An 18,993-nucleotide genomic window follows, 5' to 3' on the forward strand; every position below is an offset into this window, starting at 1 on the left:
AAAGTAAAAAAATTGTTTAAAGCGTTCCTTGTTTTAAAAAATACGCAGGACCCTGGTGGGGGGGGTTGGGGGGGGGTTAATCACCAGTGGCAGCTGGCAGGGAACAGGATGGCGGGGTGGAGGAGGGCTTGAAAAAAGAAAAAAAAGCAATAAAGTAAAACCACTTACCTTTCTCCGTTGCCGCCGTCTCTGCATTGTTCCTTCTCTTCCTGTCATGTCCGGAACCAGGTAGCACCCGGGCTCTCCTAATCAAATCACGACGCTGCAATGCAGCATTGTGATTAGATCCCCATAGCCAATCACAACACTGCAATGCAGCGCTGTGATTGGTCGGAGCGCCATGGTTCGGAGCCCAGATGCGGACTGGGGGCCTGGGCATGTTCCCCACCAGGCTGTGTACTGCAGCCTGGGGGGGGCATGCTAAGTGTGTGTGATGCTTTGGCCGGGCCAAGACGGCAGGCCAAGCATTCATGCACACTTTGAATGTGGGCTCTCACCACTCCTCCCACGCTCCAACCCCAGCCCCACCGCACCCTAACCCAGCCCTGTAGCAAAGTAAAATAAAATGATAACAAAGACCTCAGCCAATAGGATCTTGGTTTTACCTGAATGTGGTCTTATGACTATCAGCCAATGGGATATTGGTTACATTTGAATGTGGTCTGAAAAATATCAGCCAATAGGATCTTGGTTAAGTTTGAATGTGGTCTGATGTCTATTAGCCAAAGGGATCCTGGTTTCATTTCAATGTGGTCTGATGAGTATCAACCAATGGGATCTTGGTTTCATTTGAATGTGGTCTGATGACTATAAGCCAATGGGATCCTGGTTTCATTTCAATGTGGTCTGATGAGTATCAACCAATGGGATCTTGGTTACATTTGAATGTGGTCTGGTGACAATCAGCCAATAGGATCTTGGTTACATTTGAATGTGGTCTGGTGACTATCAGCCAATGGGATCTTGGTTAAGTTTGAATGCGGTCTGGTGACTATCAGCCAAAGGGATCCTGGTTTCATTTCAATGTGGTCTGATGAGTATCAACCAATGGGATCTTGGTTACATTTGAATGTGGTCTGAAAAATATCAGCCAATAGGATCTTGGTTAAGTTTGAATGTGGTCTGATGTCTATTAGCCAAAGGGATCCTGGCTTCATTTCAATGTGGTCTGATGAGTATCAACCAATGGGATCTTGATTTCATTTGAATGTGGTCTGATGACTATAAGCCAATGGGATCCTGGTTTCATTTCAATGTGGTCTGATGAGTATCAACCAATGGGATCTTGCTTACATTTGAATGTGGTCTGGTGACTATCAGCCAATGGGATCTTGGTTACATTTGAATGTGGTCTGATGTCCATCAGCCAATGGGATCTTGGTTACATTTGAATGTGGTCTGGTGACTATCAGCCAATGGGATCTTGGTTACATTTGAATGTGGTCTGGTGACTATCAGCCAATGGGATCTTGGTTACATTTGAATGTGGTCTGGTGACTATCAGCCAATGGGATCTTGGTTACATTTGAATGTGGTCTGGTGACTATCAGCCAATGGGATCTTGGTTAAGTTTGAATGTGGTCTGATGTCTATTAGCCAAAGGGATCCTGGCTTCATTTCAATGTGGTCTGATTAGTATCAACCAATGGGATCTTGATTTCATTTGAATGTGGTCTGATGACTATAAGCCAATGGGATCCTGGTTTCATTTCAATGTGGTCTGATGAGTATCAACCAATGGGATCTTGCTTACATTTGAATGTGGTCTGGTGACTATCAGCCAATGGGATCTTGGTTACATTTGAATGTGGTCTGGTGACTATCTGCCCTGCACTACTGTGAAGCGACTGAAAGTACATTTGGCCCGATTCACAAAGGCATTTTAGAAGTAAACATGAAATTGTCTTCATTTACCCCTGTGAGGAATTCATAAAATGATTTCTGACAGATGTAAACGGTTTTACTCCCACAAATGTCATCTTCATAAGTGCAGAGTACTCTGCAATAAAAGATTTCACACCTGGGGTTGGAAGTGGACCTTGGAAGGCGCAGTTTGCTGAATGTTTGCCAGCACCCACAACAGGTATGTTTGTGCCCATTCACAAACGGAAATCTGACTGCGTCCAACCTTTAAACTGCGCACAGCTTTACTCCTGCCGTCCTTCAGGATGGGCATGAGTATGTCTCAACCCCAGATCTACTGAGCTTGTAGGAAGGGAAGTCTCCAATGAGAGAATATAATACAGAGGTTATGTCGTAGGCGGTAGACCCACGAGAGCTCTAATACTGACTCAGCGCCTCGACCACCCATGTGCTCCGCAGCAAATCACGATCTCTATATATATCGGTTCCCTTATAAACATGGGGCCATATTTATGGCCTGGTTTGCGGCGGTCTTGCACCACGCAATGTGAAGCAAGCGCACCACATACCTTAAGTCATATATTTCAGGCCACGCAAAGCCACTTTCCGTGGCTCCAAAAATATGGAGTGATGCAACGCAGCGCAAATTGTGGAGTTGCGTTACTCTGCCCTTGGTAGGCATTCCATGGGTGTGGTGTGGGTGTTCACACACAACGTCCATGGTTTTTGACACATTCCCTAATTTACAAGACCTTGCGCCAAAAATATACGCCTCCCAGAGGAGGCATAAGGAGGAGAAATATCTTTATTTCTCGTCGTTCTTTTCTCTTTCTATGAGTGCTGCATTCTGTGGCAGACAAACAAAGAGGAAAAATCCTTTCAGGATTGTGTTTGTGCAGGACGGTATCCTTCCGGCACAAAAACAATCCTGCAATGCGATGGAGGCACCCTGGCACCCTGGTGCAAGGGTGCCTGCGTTGGTGCTAGGCTGCCCAAAAGGGCACCAGTGTCTGGGGAAAGGACAGGAATGTGCTGTAGTGGATACATAGTGGTGGATTTAGCCCAGATCCTTGTGACTGGGGGTGAATGTTTGCATTGTCCAGCATTCCGTCCATCAATTGTTTATTTTGCGTCGTGGATAAATACAGCGCATTCCTTCCCTTTCCCTGTTACGCAGCGCAGCAAGGTGACTTGCTGCACTGCGCTGCCTCAACATCAAAGAGTAATCAGATGTTTACATGTACATCAAAGAAGGGCCACAAGGGGTAAGAAAATGAGGGAGGAAAGATATAGGGGTAAAAAAAAGGCAAAAGAAGTAAGTAGAAGCAATTGGAATGTGTGGTAAGAAAGACAGGGGAGGAGAAAGGACAGAAGAGAGAAAAAAGAGACTGACAGAGTCAGAAAAAAGAAAGTGAGAAAGGAAAGAAAAAAGAATATGAAAAAAACTGTCTGGTGAAGAAAACAAAATTAGAAGCAATAGAAGAAGAAAGAGGGTGGAAGCAAAATAAATTTGCCAGTCGCCTCCCGGGCTCTTCTTCTCTGGCACCTCCACTCCTTGCATCTGCCTCTCCCAGGAAGGCACTTAAGTCACACATTTCCCTCATTTGTTAATACCCCCTCCTATCTCTGGCGTAGGGCCGGGGTTAAAGAGCCCTGATGAGGAATGATATTGCGTTGAATGCACACAGCGGCTTCGCGGCAGCTGCTGCAGCGCGCGGCAGCCTTCGGTTTTGTGCCTGTATTTTGCCTTAGATGGACAATTCAGACCCGCTCTCCACCCTCGGCCTGAGACAATCATACCCTTCACTCCTCTTCCAGCAAATCACTTGTGACATTTAATTTCACCAGCCCAGCTCCCTAAACACGCCGCCTTAATATGTTTGCTCTGGTAAAACAGCAGGGGGCATTTGGTGATGGGGTGAGCAGCGCACCCTCCCTGCGCGCAGTTGTCCTCCTTCTTGATGAATTTATAAAAATGCGCCCCCTTACCTCCCGCCTCTCTCCGCAGATATTACTACAACAAGCGGATCCTGCACAAGACGAAAGGGAAGCGCTTCACCTACAAATTCAACTTCAGCAAAGTGGTGCTCGTCAACTACCCGCTGCTGGACATGGCGAACCCGGCGCTGCTCCTCGCACAGAACCACTTCCACGGCAGCCACGCCGCCCACGACTGCGGCCCGCTCACGCCTGAGGTAAGCATGGTGTGCGGGTGAGTGGTATGCACCTGCGGAGTCCGCGGCCACCGGGGGCCTGAGTAAGCAGCTATTTGTGTGAGTAGTTGTGTCTTACTCCTGACTTAGGTGTGACTTACTCATGAATTTCAAAGAGCCTCATGAAAAAAACTTGGTGAATCCAGCCTTATGTGAAGTGCCTGTACTGTAGTATCCCCAGCAGAGAGAGGGTGGCTGTGGCAAGCACCGGATGTCCTGCTGGTAATGGACTCTTTTGAGGCGACGATAACGGGGTGTCTCTCTAAATGATGCCGCGCTTAGCATTACTGCCACCGCCTTGTAGCAAAAATGACATCGGAGAAACTCCTTCACCTTCCATTCTGCCAAGATTCAGAGGAAACTGTGCTAAAAATGGCGGCCAGTCAGCCAGGCAACCTAAAGCGACCGATCCAACAGGACCAACACTGACAGGTATTGGTAGCAGCCTGGCTCCTTAGAGGGCCGGCGCACTATATACTTGTTCCGCCATCTTGGCGGAGGAGAGTCGTCCCCCGCAAGCCTGAAATCTGCACAATCACAGTCAGACATTTGAAAACACTTCTCTGCATTAGTTAAACAGTTTGTTGAAAGTGTGCAATCGCCCACGGCGCTTTGAAACGGGCTAACCATCGCTACTAGGCGCTTTGGCAATACTGTGGCTATCTGTATGTCCCTAAGTGGCTTTACAGACAGTTTCACTTGTAGTGTTAGTCTGGACAGACGTCCACCCGGTGTCTCTTTTGGCCGCAGGTCCGTCACCTGTCTCTGCGTGTCCTCGGGCTGTCTCATACCTGTGTGGATTGGATTAAGAGCGCTGCGGCAGACCGCTGCCGGTTCCCAGATCTCTCGATTGTGCATTCACTCCCTCTGCAGTGGCAGACAGATGTGGCAGGACAGGAGGAGGGTCACTGTCTGCGACCCGTCCTCTCCTGGCACTTCACCGGGCCACCTCCGCCTCAGTTGGTGCCCTGGCTCTGGGGCGCCCACTTGCGCCCTGGGCGGGCCGTGCACTGGACGCGTCCGGAGTGCAGATCTAGCCCACAGGCCTGAAATGTGACATTCACCCTATCCAATCTCCCAACCACCCTCACACTTTCAGTGCTCTGTTTACATGTTCACTGCAGACAACCAGGCCACCCCCCCTGTCTGCACTGCTCTCGCAAAGAATGCATGCAAGGCCATTGACAGAAGACTGTGAATGTGAAACACTCTACACAACACCCACTTGGTCACAAACATTACATTTAGACACCCTTTTGTAAAGACACAGCGTTTCAGTCCACAGCTGCGACTTCTAAGCGCTGCAAATACTCCCAAGGTAATCACATTCACTTTCCCCCACCTTGGAAGGCTGGGCCGTCCTTGTAGGGATTTAAACGAGTGACCTGCAGACCACAGCAGATGTCAGAGGCGAGCATTTAACTCACTGAGCCACCTTTCCGCCAGCAACAACACGCTCGCCAGAAGGGAACACATATCAAGCCCGTTGGCACTCGCGCATACTTCCTTACCCATGATGCTCTGCTCAGATCCATAACAGGATCGTGATGAATAGAAGTGGTCTAACAAGATCTAGCTGGCTCCGAGCCAATGTAATCCATTAGGACACAATCATTTGTCTAACCTTGGCAGCCATTATCTAATGGGACTCACCTCTGTGCTTTGAGAAACAACCAAATACAGTGTACACAGATCACTCTGACACATGCCGACAAGAATCCTAGAACCAACATAGCTAACCACGCATCCAACTTCAATGAACCCTTCTCAAGTCGTGGCTAGCGGCAGAAAACTCAGAGTGGACCCTAGTCAACATAGCTACCAAACACATCCAACTTCAATGAAGCCTTCTCAAGTCGTGGCTAGCGGCAGAGAGCCGAGGACCCAGAGAGCACCGTACTCAACAAGGCTAACCACACATCCAACGTCAGTGAACCCTTCTCAAGTCGTGGCTAGCAGCAGAGAGCCGAGGAGCCAGACAGCACCCTACTCAACAAGGCTAACCACACATCCAACGTCAGTGAACTCTTCTCAAGTCGTGGCTAGCAGCAGAGAGCCGAGGAGCCAGACAGCACCCTACTCAACAAGGCTAACCACATATCCAACGTCAATGAACCCTTCTCAAGTCGTGGCTAGCGTCAGGGAGCCGAGGAGCCAGAGAGCACCCTACTCAACAAGGCTAACCACACATCCAACGTCAGTGAACCCTTCTCAAGTCGTGGAGAGCAGCAGAGAGCCGAGGAGCCAGAGAGCACCCTACTCAACAAGGCTAACCACACATCCAACGTCAGTGAACCCTTCTCAAGTCGTGGAGAGCAGCAGAGAGCCGAGGAGCCAGAGAGCACCCTACTCAACAAGGCTAACCACACATCCAACGTCAGTGAACTCTTCTCAAGTCGTGGCTAGCAGCAGAGAGCCGAGGAGCCAGACAGCACCCTACTCAACAAGGCTAACCACACATCCAACGTCAATGAACCCTTCTCAAGTCGTGGCTAGCGTCAGGGAGCCGAGGAGCCAGAGAGCACCCTACTCAACAAGGCTAACCACACATCCAACGTCAGTGAACTCTTCTCAAGTCGTGGCAAGCAGCAGAGAGCCGAGGAGGCAGCGAGCACCCTACTCAACAAGGCTAACCACACATCCAACGTCAGTGAACTCTTCTCAAGTCGTGGCTAGCAGCAGAGAGCCGAGGAGCCAGACAGCACCCTACTCAACAAGGCTAACCACACATCCAACGTCAATGAACCCTTCTCAAGTCGTGGCTAGTGTCAGGGAGCCAAGGAGCCAGAGAGCACCCTACTCAACAAGGCTAACCACACATCCAACGTCAGTGAACTCTTCTCAAGTCGTGGCTAGCAGCAGAGAGCCGAGGAGCCAGAGAACCCCCTACTCAACAAGGCTAACCACACATCCAATGTCAGTGAACTCTTCTCAAGTCGTGGCTAGCAGCAGAGAGCCGAGGAGCCAGAGAGCACCCTACTCAACAAGGCTAACCACACATCCGTCAGTGAACTCTTCTCAAGTCGTGGCTAGCAGCAGAGAGCCGAGGAGCCAGAGAGCACCCTACTCAACAAGGCTAACCACACATCCAACGTCAGTGAACTCTTCTCAAGTCGTGGCTAGCGTGAGGGAGCCGAGGACCCAGAGAGCACCCTACTCAACAAGGCTAACCACACATCCAATGTCAGTGAACTCTTCTCAAGTCGTGGCTAGCGTGAGGGAGCCGAGGACCCAGAGAGCACCCTACTCAACAAGGCTAACCACACATCCAATGTCAGTGAACTCTTCTCAAGTCGTGGCTAGCAGCAGAGAGCCGAGGAGCCAGAGAGCACCCTACTCAACAAGGCTAACCACACATCCAACGTCAGTGAACTCTTCTCAAGTCGTGGCTAGCAGCAGAGAGCCGAGGAGCCAGAGAGCACCCTACTCAACAAGGCTAACCACACATCCAATGTCAGTGAACTCTTCTCAAGTCGTGGCTAGCGTGAGGGAGCCGAGGACCCAGAGAGCACCCTACTCAACAAGGCTAACCACACATCCAACGTCAATGAACCCTTCTCAAGTCGTGGCTAGCAGCAGAGAGCCGAGGAGCCAGAGAGCACCCTACTCAACAAGGCTAACCACACATCCAACGTCAGTGAACTCTTCTCAAGTCGTGGCTAGCGTCAGGGAGCCGAGGAGCCAGAGAACACCCTACTCAACAAGGCTAACCACACATCCAACGTCAGTGAACTCTTCTCAAGTCGTGGCTAGCAGCAGAGAGCCGAGGAGCCAGAGAGCACCCTACTCAACAAGGCTAACCACACATCCAACGTCAGTGAACTCTTCTCAAGTCGTGGCTAGCAGCAGAGAGCCGAGGAGCCAGAGAACACTCTTCTCAACATAGCTAGCCCCTCATCCAACATCAGAGAACCCTTCTCAAGTCAAGGCAGAGAGCAAAGGACCCAATCAAGCCCCCTACTCAACATAGCTAACCACACATCCAACGTCAGCAAACCCTTCTCAAGTCATGGCAGATGGCAGAGGACCCAGAGAGCACCCTACTCAACATAGCTAACCACACATCCAACTTCGCTGAACCCTTCTCAAGTCGTGGCTAGCGGCAGAGGGCAGAGGACCCAAAGTTCACCGTACTCAGCACAGCTGACCACACATCCTTCAATGAACCTTTCTCAGGTCGTGGCTAGCAGCAGAGGACCCAGAGAACACCGTACTCAACATAGCTAACCACACATCCAACTTCAGTTAACCCTTTTCAAGTCGTGGCTAGCAACAGAGGGTAGAGGACCCAGGGAGCACCCTATACTCAACATAGCTAACCACACATCCGACTTCATTGAACCCTTCTCAAGTATTGGCTAGCGGCAGAGGGCAGAGGACCCAAAGTGCACCATAGTCCGCACAGCTAACCACAAGTCTAACTTCAATGAACCCTTCTCAAGTCGTGGCTAGCAGCAGAGAGCAGAGGACCCAGGGAGCACCCTACTCAACATAGCTAACCACACATCCAACTTCAATGAACCCATCTCAAGGCGTGGCTAGCAGCAGAGAGCCGAGGAGCCAGAGGGCACCCTACTCAACAAGGCTAACCACACATCCAACGTCAGTGAACCCTTCTCAAGTCGTGGAGAGCAGCAGAGAGCCGAGGAGCCAGAGGGCACCCTACTCAACATAGCTAACCACACATCCAACTTCAATGAAACCTTCTCAAGTCGTGGCTAGCAGCAGAGGACCCCGAGAGCACCCTACCCAACATAGCTTACCACACTTCCAACTTCAGTGAACCCTTCTCAAGTCGTGGCTAGAAACAGAGAGTCAAGGACCCAGAGAGCACCGTACTCCGCATAGCTAACCACACATCCAAAGTCAGTGAACCGATTCTCAACTTGTTCTAATTATGGCTGCCAGTGGAGACTGGAGGCCCCACTGGGCCCCCTACCCAACATATCCAATCACAGTGAGCTCAGTCTGAAGTAGCAACTACTGACGGAGACCTGAGGTCCCACTGGGCTCCCCTACCCAACATATCCAACCACAGTGAACTCAGTCTGAAGTAGCAACTACTGATGGAGACCTGAGGTGCCGCTGGGCTCCCCACCCATCATATTCAACCACAGTGAGCTCAGTCTGAAGTAGCAACTACTGACGGAGACCTGAGGTCCCACTGGGCTCCCCTACCCAACATATCCAACCACAGTGAACTCAGTCTGAAGTAGCAACTACTGATGGAGACCTGAGGTGCCGCTGGGCTCCCCACCCATCATATTCAACCACAGTGAACTCAGTCTGAAGTAGCAACCACTGATGGAGACCTGACGTCCCGCTGGGCACCCCACCCACTATATTCAACCACAGTGAGCTCAGTCTGAAGTAGCAACTACTGATGGAGACCTGAGGTCCCACTGGGCTCCCCACCCACCATATTCAACCACAGTGAACTCAGTCTGAAGTAGCAACTACTGATGGAGACCTGAGGTGCCGCTGGGCTCCCCACCCACCATATTCAACCACAGTGAACTCAGTCTGAAGTAGCAACTACTGATGGAGACCTGAGGTGCCGCTGGGCTCAGCATATCCAACCACAGTGAGCTCAGTCTGAAGTAGCAACTACTGATGGAGACCTGAGGTGCCGCTGGGCTCAGCATATCCAACCACAGTGAGCTCAGTCTGAAGTAGCAACTACTGATGGAGACCTGAGGTGCCGCTGGGCTCCCCACCCATCATATTCAACCACAGTGAACTCAGTCTGAAGTAGCAACCACTGATGGAGACCTGACGTCCCGCTGGGCACCCCACCCACTATATTCAACCACAGTGAGCTCAGTCTGAAGTAGCAACTACTGATGGAGACCTGAGGTCCCACTGGGCTCCCCACCCACCATATTCAACCACAGTGAACTCAGTCTGAAGTAGCAACTACTGATGGAGACCTGAGGTGCCGCTGGGCTCCCCTACCCAACATATCCAACCACAGTGAACTCAGTCTGAAGTAGCAACTACTGATGGAGACCTGAGGTGCCGCTGGGCTCCCCACCCACCATATTCAACCACAGTGAACTCAGTCTGAAGTAGCAACTACTGATGGAGACCTGAGGTGCCGCTGGGCTCAGCATATCCAACCACAGTGAGCTCAGTCTGAAGTAGCAACTACTGATGGAGACCTGAGGTCCCACTGGGCTCCCCACCCACCATATTCAACCACAGTGAACTCAGTCTGAAGTAGCAACTACTGATGGAGACCTGAGGTGCCGCTGGGCTCCCCACCCACCATATTCAACCACAGTGAGCTCAGTCTGAAGTAGCAACCAATGATGGAGACCTGAGGTGCTGCTGGGCCCCCCACCCAACATACCGAGCTCAGGAAAGCTGCTCTCAAATCAAGACTGCCAGCAAAGACCTGAGGTCCCACCAGGCCACCTACCCAACACATCGACTGCTGTTTCAAATCATGGCGCTGTCGGAGATCTGAGGACCCTGGGGCCCCTCCCCACCATATCGTCTGCAGGAAAGCCGGCCTCAGATCATGGTGTGAGCGGAGAGCTGAGGTCCAAGAGGGAGCCCCAACCCGCATGTCCACCTGCAGTGGAGCCGGTCTCAAGTCGCCGCCAGGAGTGAGAGGAGGCGCACAGGACTCCAGCATCTTCTATCTGTGGCTCGGTGATGAGGCTGTGGTCTGAGACGGGGACCTCTGTGCCTTCTATGAACTCTCTGTATCCAGGCCTCAGCGCTGCCACCACAGGCCAGCATTCCAGCAATTATTATGTGGCTTCCTTCTTGAGTATCTAAATATAGCAATTTCTCCACAGCCATTTCATATTTACATCTGCTTCCGAATATTAAGAAATCGATACTTACGTTGAAGCTAATGTAGCAGAAGAATGAAGGAAGCGGAGGCAAGAAGGGCCTTCTAATGGGTTCAGGGAAGGAACACAGACCTGGCCCTTATCTACTTTCAACCTGTTCACTTTAAAGTCCAAGGAGTGATTCTCCTAAACACGAGCTAAAAAAGAACAGGATGTTGGCATCCCCGGTGCCCCGCCCTTAGCTGTGCTGTGGGTGGGCCAATGTCGCCCAGGTGACCGCCTGCTGCGACATTGGATGCATGGTGTACATGCCTGGACAGCAGGCTTTGGGTTGTGTGTTCCTCTCTGTGCATGTGTTTAGGCCCAGCGCTGTGGCCTGGCCCTGTGTTCATTTCACGGCCCCGTCTGTGCTCACAGGAAGCCACGATGGCGCTGCGTCTGTGACTGCTGTGTCCAGAGACTGCTCGCCCTGGGCCTGCCACTTCAGAGGGGGGAGTGTTCGAAATGAGACGGGATGTCCCTGCTCTTTCTTAGCAGAAGAAGGGAGACAGGCGGGCCTGTGGGGTGGGGGGGAATGAACACAAACCCCCAACACACTCCGAACTTGAGCTGGTGTGTCCGATGCTGTAAGCATCCCAGCTGTGACGCCGTCGGTGCAGGGGCAGAATTATTCATGAAACTCCTAAGGTGCACTGATGAAGGAGCCGCAGGTTAATACACCCAGCTGCAGGGGGCGCTCTTCGAAAGTCCGGAGTGTTTGATTTGCCCTTTAGCTGAATAGATCATTCATGTTAGCAGGTAATGAGGTAGGCACAACCTCTGTGCAAGGGGGGTCCTTTCTAAGTGCCTAATTTGTAAAATAAAAATGAAAAGTCAACACTAGGGACCTTCTGAGGAAGCCAGTGCAGCATGCGTCACCCTCCCCCGGCCAGCGCTGCCAGTCCCAGGACCAGAACAGACACTAACCATCACACATGTTCACATGCGACAGTTCAGACCACTGCAGGCCACCCGCAGCATAAGAAAGGCGTGGCTGGCAGGTGATATTCATTTTGAATGTATACTGAATTATTAAACACGGTTGTTGTGCTCATCACAGAAGTAGATAGACAGTGCCACCATGTGGTGCACTATCATTAGTGCCAGTGATGGGAATAAAGTTGGGTGCTGAGCAACCACTGGCACAAATTAAGCACTGCTTCTCTTACATCCCTTAAGGATGGCCACTGAGCTACTAGTAGATTAGCATCGCCAGATACTCTCTGACAGGTGCCAGGAACACATAGGCATAGAGCAAGCAGGCACATGCGACGGTCACAGAGAGAGGGATAGAGATACAGATGCACACATACAGACAGTGAGACAGGCACAGAGGAGCACAAAGACAGATACGGGCAGGGCAGGTAGAGAGGATTGCATACGTACAGGCATAAAGAGGCACACATGGACAGATTCAGGCACATTACAGATAGAGGCAGGCACAGAGGTCAAACACTGGCAGGCATGCAAGGACAGCGAGAAAGGTAGGCGTAAAGGGATACATCCGTACAGGCATAGAGAGGGACACGTGAACACACGTGGGCAGATAGATTCAGGAACATCACAGATGGAGACAGGCATCTAAGCGCAGGGAGACACAGAGAGACAGGCTGGCTCAGAGAGTTACAATGTACAGGCATAGAGAGGCACACGTGGGAACAGCGGGGCTTTCCTGGAGAGAGATGTTCAGTCACGTCACAGATGGACGCAGCCACAGAGGTCAAACAGGGATGGACATAGAAGGGCACAGTGGGGCAGGGAGGGGCAAACATGGACATGCAAAGAAGAACATGGACAGGCAAAGAAGAACTTGGACAGGCAAAGGAATAGGGAATGAAAAAAGACTGACAAACGGGGACAGATCGAGGCACCGGAACCGACAGCATTTCTTTTTGAGGAGACCCGCACAGTGGGAGCAGCTGATGGCCAGGCAGAGGGACATATGCCTTTTCCATCGATGATGTTTGCAGTGGGAGCTGCTGATGGGCAGACACAGGAACACACACCCCTTCCTTGGATGGCGTGCAGTGGGAGCAGCTGGTGGGCAGACAGAGGGACAGACACCTCTTCCATGGATGGTGTGAAGGGGAGCAGCTGATGGACAGAGGGACAGACACCTCTTCCATCGATGAAGTTTGGAGTTGGAGCCGCAAATGGACAGACAGAGGTACAAGCACCTCTTCCTTGGATGGCGTGCAATGGGAGCAGCTGATGGACGGACAGAGGGACAGACACCTCTTCCTTGAATAGAGTGCATTGAGAGCCGTTGATGGACAGACAGAGGGACAGACACCTCTTCCATCGATGAAGTTTGCAGTGGGAGCAGATAAAGGAAGGACAGAGAGAGTTGGTGTGCAGGGGAGCAGCTGATGGACAGACAGAGGGACAGGCACCTCTTCCTTGGATGGTGTGAAGGGGAGCAGCTGATGGACAGAGGGACAGGCACCTCTTCCTTGGATGGTGTGAAGGGGAGCAGCTGATGGACAGAGGGACAGACACCTCTTCCTTGAATAGAGTGCATTGAGAGCCGTTGATGGACAGACAGAGGGACAGACACCTCTTCCGTCGATGAAGTTTGCAGTGGGAGCAGCTGATGGACAGACAGAGGGACAGACACCTCTTCCTTGGATGGTGTGAAGGGGAGCAGCTCATGGACAGACAGAGGGACAGACACCTCTTCCTTGGATGGTGTGAAGGGGAGCAGCTGATGGACAGACAGAGGGACAGACACCTCTTCCTTGGATGGTGTGAAGGGGAGCAGCTGATGGACAGACAGAGGGACAGACACCTCTTCCTTGGATGGTGTGAAGGGGAGCAGCTGATGGACAGAGGGACAGAGGGGCGGACATCTTCCTTGGGTGATGTGCAGGGGAGCAGGTGATGGACAGAGGGACAGGGGGCAGATATCTTACTTGGGTGATGGGCAGGGGAGCAGGTGATGGACAGACCAGTTCATCTCAACTTAAACTCTGCGTCTAATGGGGAGAGTTTGATCTGAAGTCGAGAGATCGATCGCATTGATCAGCAGCTCCCGGTGGACTGCTGATCGGGAGTTAATCGGGTGCAGTCCGGGGCCTCAGGCGCGCGGTGCACAGATGACAATAACACGACGGAGAGAAGACAGACCAGAAGTGAGACAGAAGACAGACTCAGACAGTCAGCTACACAGAGAAGGAAAGAAACTGCTGTATATGGAGGCAACCCCTCAGACAGACGGACACAAAGAGAGTGCTGTGTACAAAGAGGACACTGAGGTACAGAGGAGAGACAGGGAAATATTGGTTTGTGTGCTGACAGGGAGTCAGGTGCACAGCTCTGCAGGGACCCACTAGTGAATACTGTGACACACTCCCCTGTCTAGAGAGACAAATTATGCTGCAGTAATCGCTGCGATAGGAAGCTGAGGGACAGACAGAGGGACAAACACCTCTTCCTTGGGTGATGTGCTGGGGAGCAGATGATGGACAGACAGCTCTTCCTGGGTCACCGTGCTGCGCTGCACTGCATCACTGGGAAATGGATACATGGGATACAGTGGGGAAGGGATGCATGGGATACAGTGGGGAAGGGATGCATGGGATACAGTGGGGAAGGAATGCATGGGATACAGCGGGGAAGGGATGCATGGTATACAGCGGGAAAGGGATGCATGGTATACAGTGGGGAAGGGATGCATAGGATACAGCGGGAAAGGGATGCATGGTATACAGCGGGAAAGGGATGCATGGTATACAGTGGGGAAGGAATGCATGGGATACAGCGGGGAAGGGATGCATGGTATACAGCAGGAAAGGGATGCATGGGATACAGTGGGAAAGGGATGCATGGTATACAGCGGGAAAGGGATGCATGGTATACAGTGGGGAAGGAATGCATGGGATACAGCGGGGAAGGGATGTATGGTATACAGCGGGAAAGGGATGCATAGGATACAGCGGGAAAGGGATGCATGGTATACAGCGGGAAAGGGATGCATGGGATACAGCGGGGAAGGGATGCATAGGATACAGCGAGAAAGGGATACATGGGATACAGCGGGGAAGGGATGCATGGGATACAGCGGGGAAGGGATACATGCCTGTTCGAATGAACAGATCACCATGAAACAGTTAGCATCTCCAGCGCCTTGAGGCCCTCCCAGGTGATTTGTGGTGCTTTATAAACCCTTGATTGATTGATTGATTGATTGATTGATTCCTGTCTTTTCCCAGTGCTGGCTCAGAATGGGCTGCCAAGTGCCAACGCTGGCATCCTTGTGCGGTGGTGCAAGGGTGCCTGAGTCACATGCAGGGCTGTATTTGTGCAGGAAAGGTCCCCTTGCTACACAAAAACAATCCCAAGAGACATTTTCCTCTATCTAGTTTGGCAGGCGGCCCGTGCGTCGGTCAGAGTGGTGGAGGACATTACGTCTGCCACCCAGATGGATTACCACCAGCCATATTTAGAGATTACCTCCAGTCCAGCAGAGATCGCCATACCTTCAAGGGAACCTCCTTCATGGCGCTTCCTCTGTAGGCACTGCACGTTTGGTACACAACCGTTGTCCTTCAGGTGGTAGACCATCAAACTTGTATTTTTCTCAAACACAAATTCCCAAAACAGGAGTTCATTTTGCAACAACAAAAAAACTGTTGACCTCCACAACCTTGGAGTTTTCTATCAAGGTGAGGTGGAACATTTTTTTTTTCCTGCATGGTACGGCAAGACCACCGTCCCTAAATAAAGTGGGCTGTCTGATGCTTTTACTCCAACTGGCCCTGCTCCATCAGCCCTTTAAGTAATCTTTCCAATGACAGAGCCCGGTGAGGCACCACCGTCGGAAAGATGGCGGTCTGCATGACTATAAATAGAGCAGGTGGACCAAGGGTTTGGTGGAATGGCTGCCATATTTGTGACAAGGTGCCCTCTCTGTCAAGCTCTAAGTAAGGCCCTAAGTCTTGGGCCAGAACTGAACACAGATCCTTCCAGGGCCCAGAGTCACTGCTGATTCTTGAAAGTATTCCTAGATGTCAAAGGCAAGAACTCCCTCTTAACAGCTGCTGAATCCAGTCTCTCCTTCTGGTTTAAAGGGAGCCTGAGTGGGTCTGCTACTCTGGTGTTGAAATTTACAGGCTGCTTCTTGTTAGTATCAGAAGGCAGGGAGCAGGTCTCTTACGGCCAACAGTGCATGCCTGATGGTCCGTAGGATTGAGAGACAGCATAAGGCAAGGAACTGGTCTCTTCCAGCACCACCGTCCATGCCTGATGGTCCTTAGGGATGAGAGACAGCAGAAGACAGGGCTCTTCCGGCACCACCATCCATTTCTGATGGTCTGTAGGGATGAGAGACAGTGAAGAAGCAGAAGACAGGGAGCTGGCCTCTTCCAGCACCACCGTCCATGCCTGATGGTCTGTAGGGATGAGAGACAGCAAAGAAGCAAAAGACAGGGAGCTGGCCTCTTCCAGCACCACTGTCCATGACTGATGGTCTGTAGGGATCGGAGACAGTGGAAGAAGCGGGAGACAGGGAACTGGCCTTTTCCAGCACCACCGTCCATGCCTGATGGTCTGTAGGGATCAGAGACAGCAGAAGAAGTGGGAGACAGGGAACTGGCCTCTTCGAGCACCACCGTCCATGCCTGATGGTCTGTAGGGATCAGAGACAGCGGAAGAAGCGGGGGACAGGGAACTGGCCTCTTCCGGCACCACCGTCCATGCCTGATGGTCTGTAGGGATCAGAGACAGCGGAAGAAGCGGGGGACAGGGAACTGGCCTCTTCCGGCACCACCGTCCATGCCTGATGGTCTGTAGGGATCAGAGACAGTGGAAGAAGCGGGAGACAGGGAACTGGCCTCTTCCAGCACCACCGTCCATGCCTGATGGTCTGTAGGGATCAGAGACAGCAGAAGAAGCGGGAGACAGGGAACTGGCCTCTTCCAGCACCACCGTCCATGCCTGATGGTCTGTAGGGATCAGAGACAGCGGAAGAAGCGGGGGACAGGGAACTGGCCTCTTCCGGCACCACCGTCCATGCCTGATGGTCTGTAGGGATGAGAGACAGCGGAAGAAGTGGGAGACAGGCCTCTTCCAGCACCAACGTCCATGCCGGATGGTCTGTAGGGATGAGAGACAGCGGAAGAAGCGGGAGACAGGGAACTGGCCTCTTCCAGCACCACGGTCCATGCCTGATGGTCTGTAGGGATCAGACAGCGCGGAAGAAGCGGGAGACAGGGAACTGGCCTCTTCCAGCACCACTGTCCATGCCTGATGGTCTGTAGGGATCAGAGACAGCAGAAGAAGCGGGAGACAGGGAACTGGCCTCTTCCAGCACCACTGTCCATGCCTGATGGTCTGTAGGGATCAGAGACAGCGGAAGAAGCGGGAGACAGGGAACTGGCCTCTTCCAGCACCACCGTCCATGCCTGATGGTCTGTAGGGATCAGAGACAGCGGAAGAAGCGGGAGACAGGGAACTGGCCTCTTCCGGCACCACCGTCCATGCCTGATGGTCTGTAGGGATCAGAGACAGTGGAAGAAGCAGGAGACAGGAAACTGGCCTCTTCCAGCACCACCGTCCATGCCTGATGGTCCAACTCGCACTCCCTGACTTGTTATCCTTCAACGCAGGTGGAATGGACCGATCACTTTGTAATTAACTTCTCCCTCCCCACCCTCATCAAAGAACGCTCCCAACCTGCTCCCCTCCCGTTATGGCGCAGGCAGTGGTACAAGGTGTCCGCTGACACTTTCAAAACTACTTTCGTACCTCCCGACTTTCTCCCCTCTGACTCCACCAGTTCGGCTCTGTCTAAATACAATGATGCCTTGATCACGGCGGTCAACCTAATTGCCCCTTTAAGACGCTGTAATCGGCGTTCTGACCGCAGGCAGGAACCATGGTACTCGGACCTACTGCGTGCGGAGAAAAAGGCCTGCAGGAAGTTGGAGAAATCCTGGAGAATCTCACGCAGTATGACCGATAAAGACCGCTATGGCTCAGCCATGAGACTCTATCATAAAAACATCAGAGCTGCCCGTAAATCCCACATTGTCTCCCAACTGTCTGAGGCTGGCAATGACTCTAAACTACTGTACCAGGTTCTCTGCACATTTACCAAGCCCGTCGCCTGTGACAGTCCAGAAATGCTGACCCAAAAACTGTGTGAGGATACCGCTGGGTTTTTTGCCAATAAAATTGATTCCATTTATCGAAACATCTCCCAAGCAAGCCCACCTATTGAGGAAATGGTCCCCTCTTCTAGCCCCCAGCCCGGAATAGTCGGCGCTGTTTCCGCTGCGCTGTCCTCTATCCCCGAGATTAGCTTGGACCAAGTCAACTCCCTGATCGGGACTATTAAATCAGGCAGCCCAGTGGACCCTGTACCTGCCCGTGTCATGCACCTCATTGGGAGTGTCCTCAGTCCCTCCATTCAGACGGTGATCAATCGCTCCCTCTCCGAGGGACTGGTCCCCCGGGAGTGGAAAGAGGCCATGGTCAAGCCTATCAGGAAAAACACCTCCATCCCCTGGTCAGATATGACTAATCTGAGGCCAATCTCCCTCTTGCCGTTCATCAGCAAATTGATGGAGAAGCATGTGAATCACCACCTTTCCAGCTTCATTGAGCAGACCGGCAGTCTGGACCACTCTCAGTCGGGGTTCAGGCCTAGGTATAGCACCGAGACGGCTCTTCTTTCCGTCACGGATGCTATACGCTTGTCCCTGGACAGAGGGATGTCAGTGGTGTTGGTGCTGCTGGACCTGTCCGCAGCATTCGACACCATATCCCACGCCATTCTCCTTACCAGATTAAAGGAGATTGGTATTGATAGATCCGCCTTGGCGTGGTTCACCAGCTTTCTCTCCGAACGTACCCAGAAGGTGAATATGGGCTCCTTCAGCTCCCCCTCGGCCAGCATCACCAGAGGAGTCCCGCAGGGCTCCTGTCTCAGCCCTACGTTGTTTAACGTATATGTCTCCTCTTTGGCTAACATTATGAGGTCTTTCGGGTTTATGCCCATCTCTTACGCTGACGATACGCAGCTGCTGTTCACTTTTAAAAACTTTACCCCGGAGATAAGACAAGCTTTCTCCAAC

The 18,993-nt window shown here is 52.0% G+C and overlaps 1 protein-coding gene across 1 annotated transcript in view; it reads left to right on the top strand.

The window, feature by feature from the left end:
• Window positions 1-18,993, top strand: part of ERFL (ETS repressor factor like) — a 378,500-nt gene that overhangs the window by 334,455 nt on the left and 25,052 nt on the right. The window contains exon 5 of the mRNA XM_085614239.1: window positions 3,872-4,058. Coding sequence (XP_085470365.1) covers window positions 3,872-4,058 — 187 coding nt within the window. The remainder of the gene's footprint in view (window positions 1-3,871; window positions 4,059-18,993) is intronic.

Source organism: Triturus cristatus, chromosome 7, assembly GCF_964204655.1.
Source record: "Triturus cristatus chromosome 7, aTriCri1.1, whole genome shotgun sequence".
Lineage (NCBI taxonomy): Eukaryota > Metazoa > Chordata > Amphibia > Caudata > Salamandridae > Triturus > Triturus cristatus.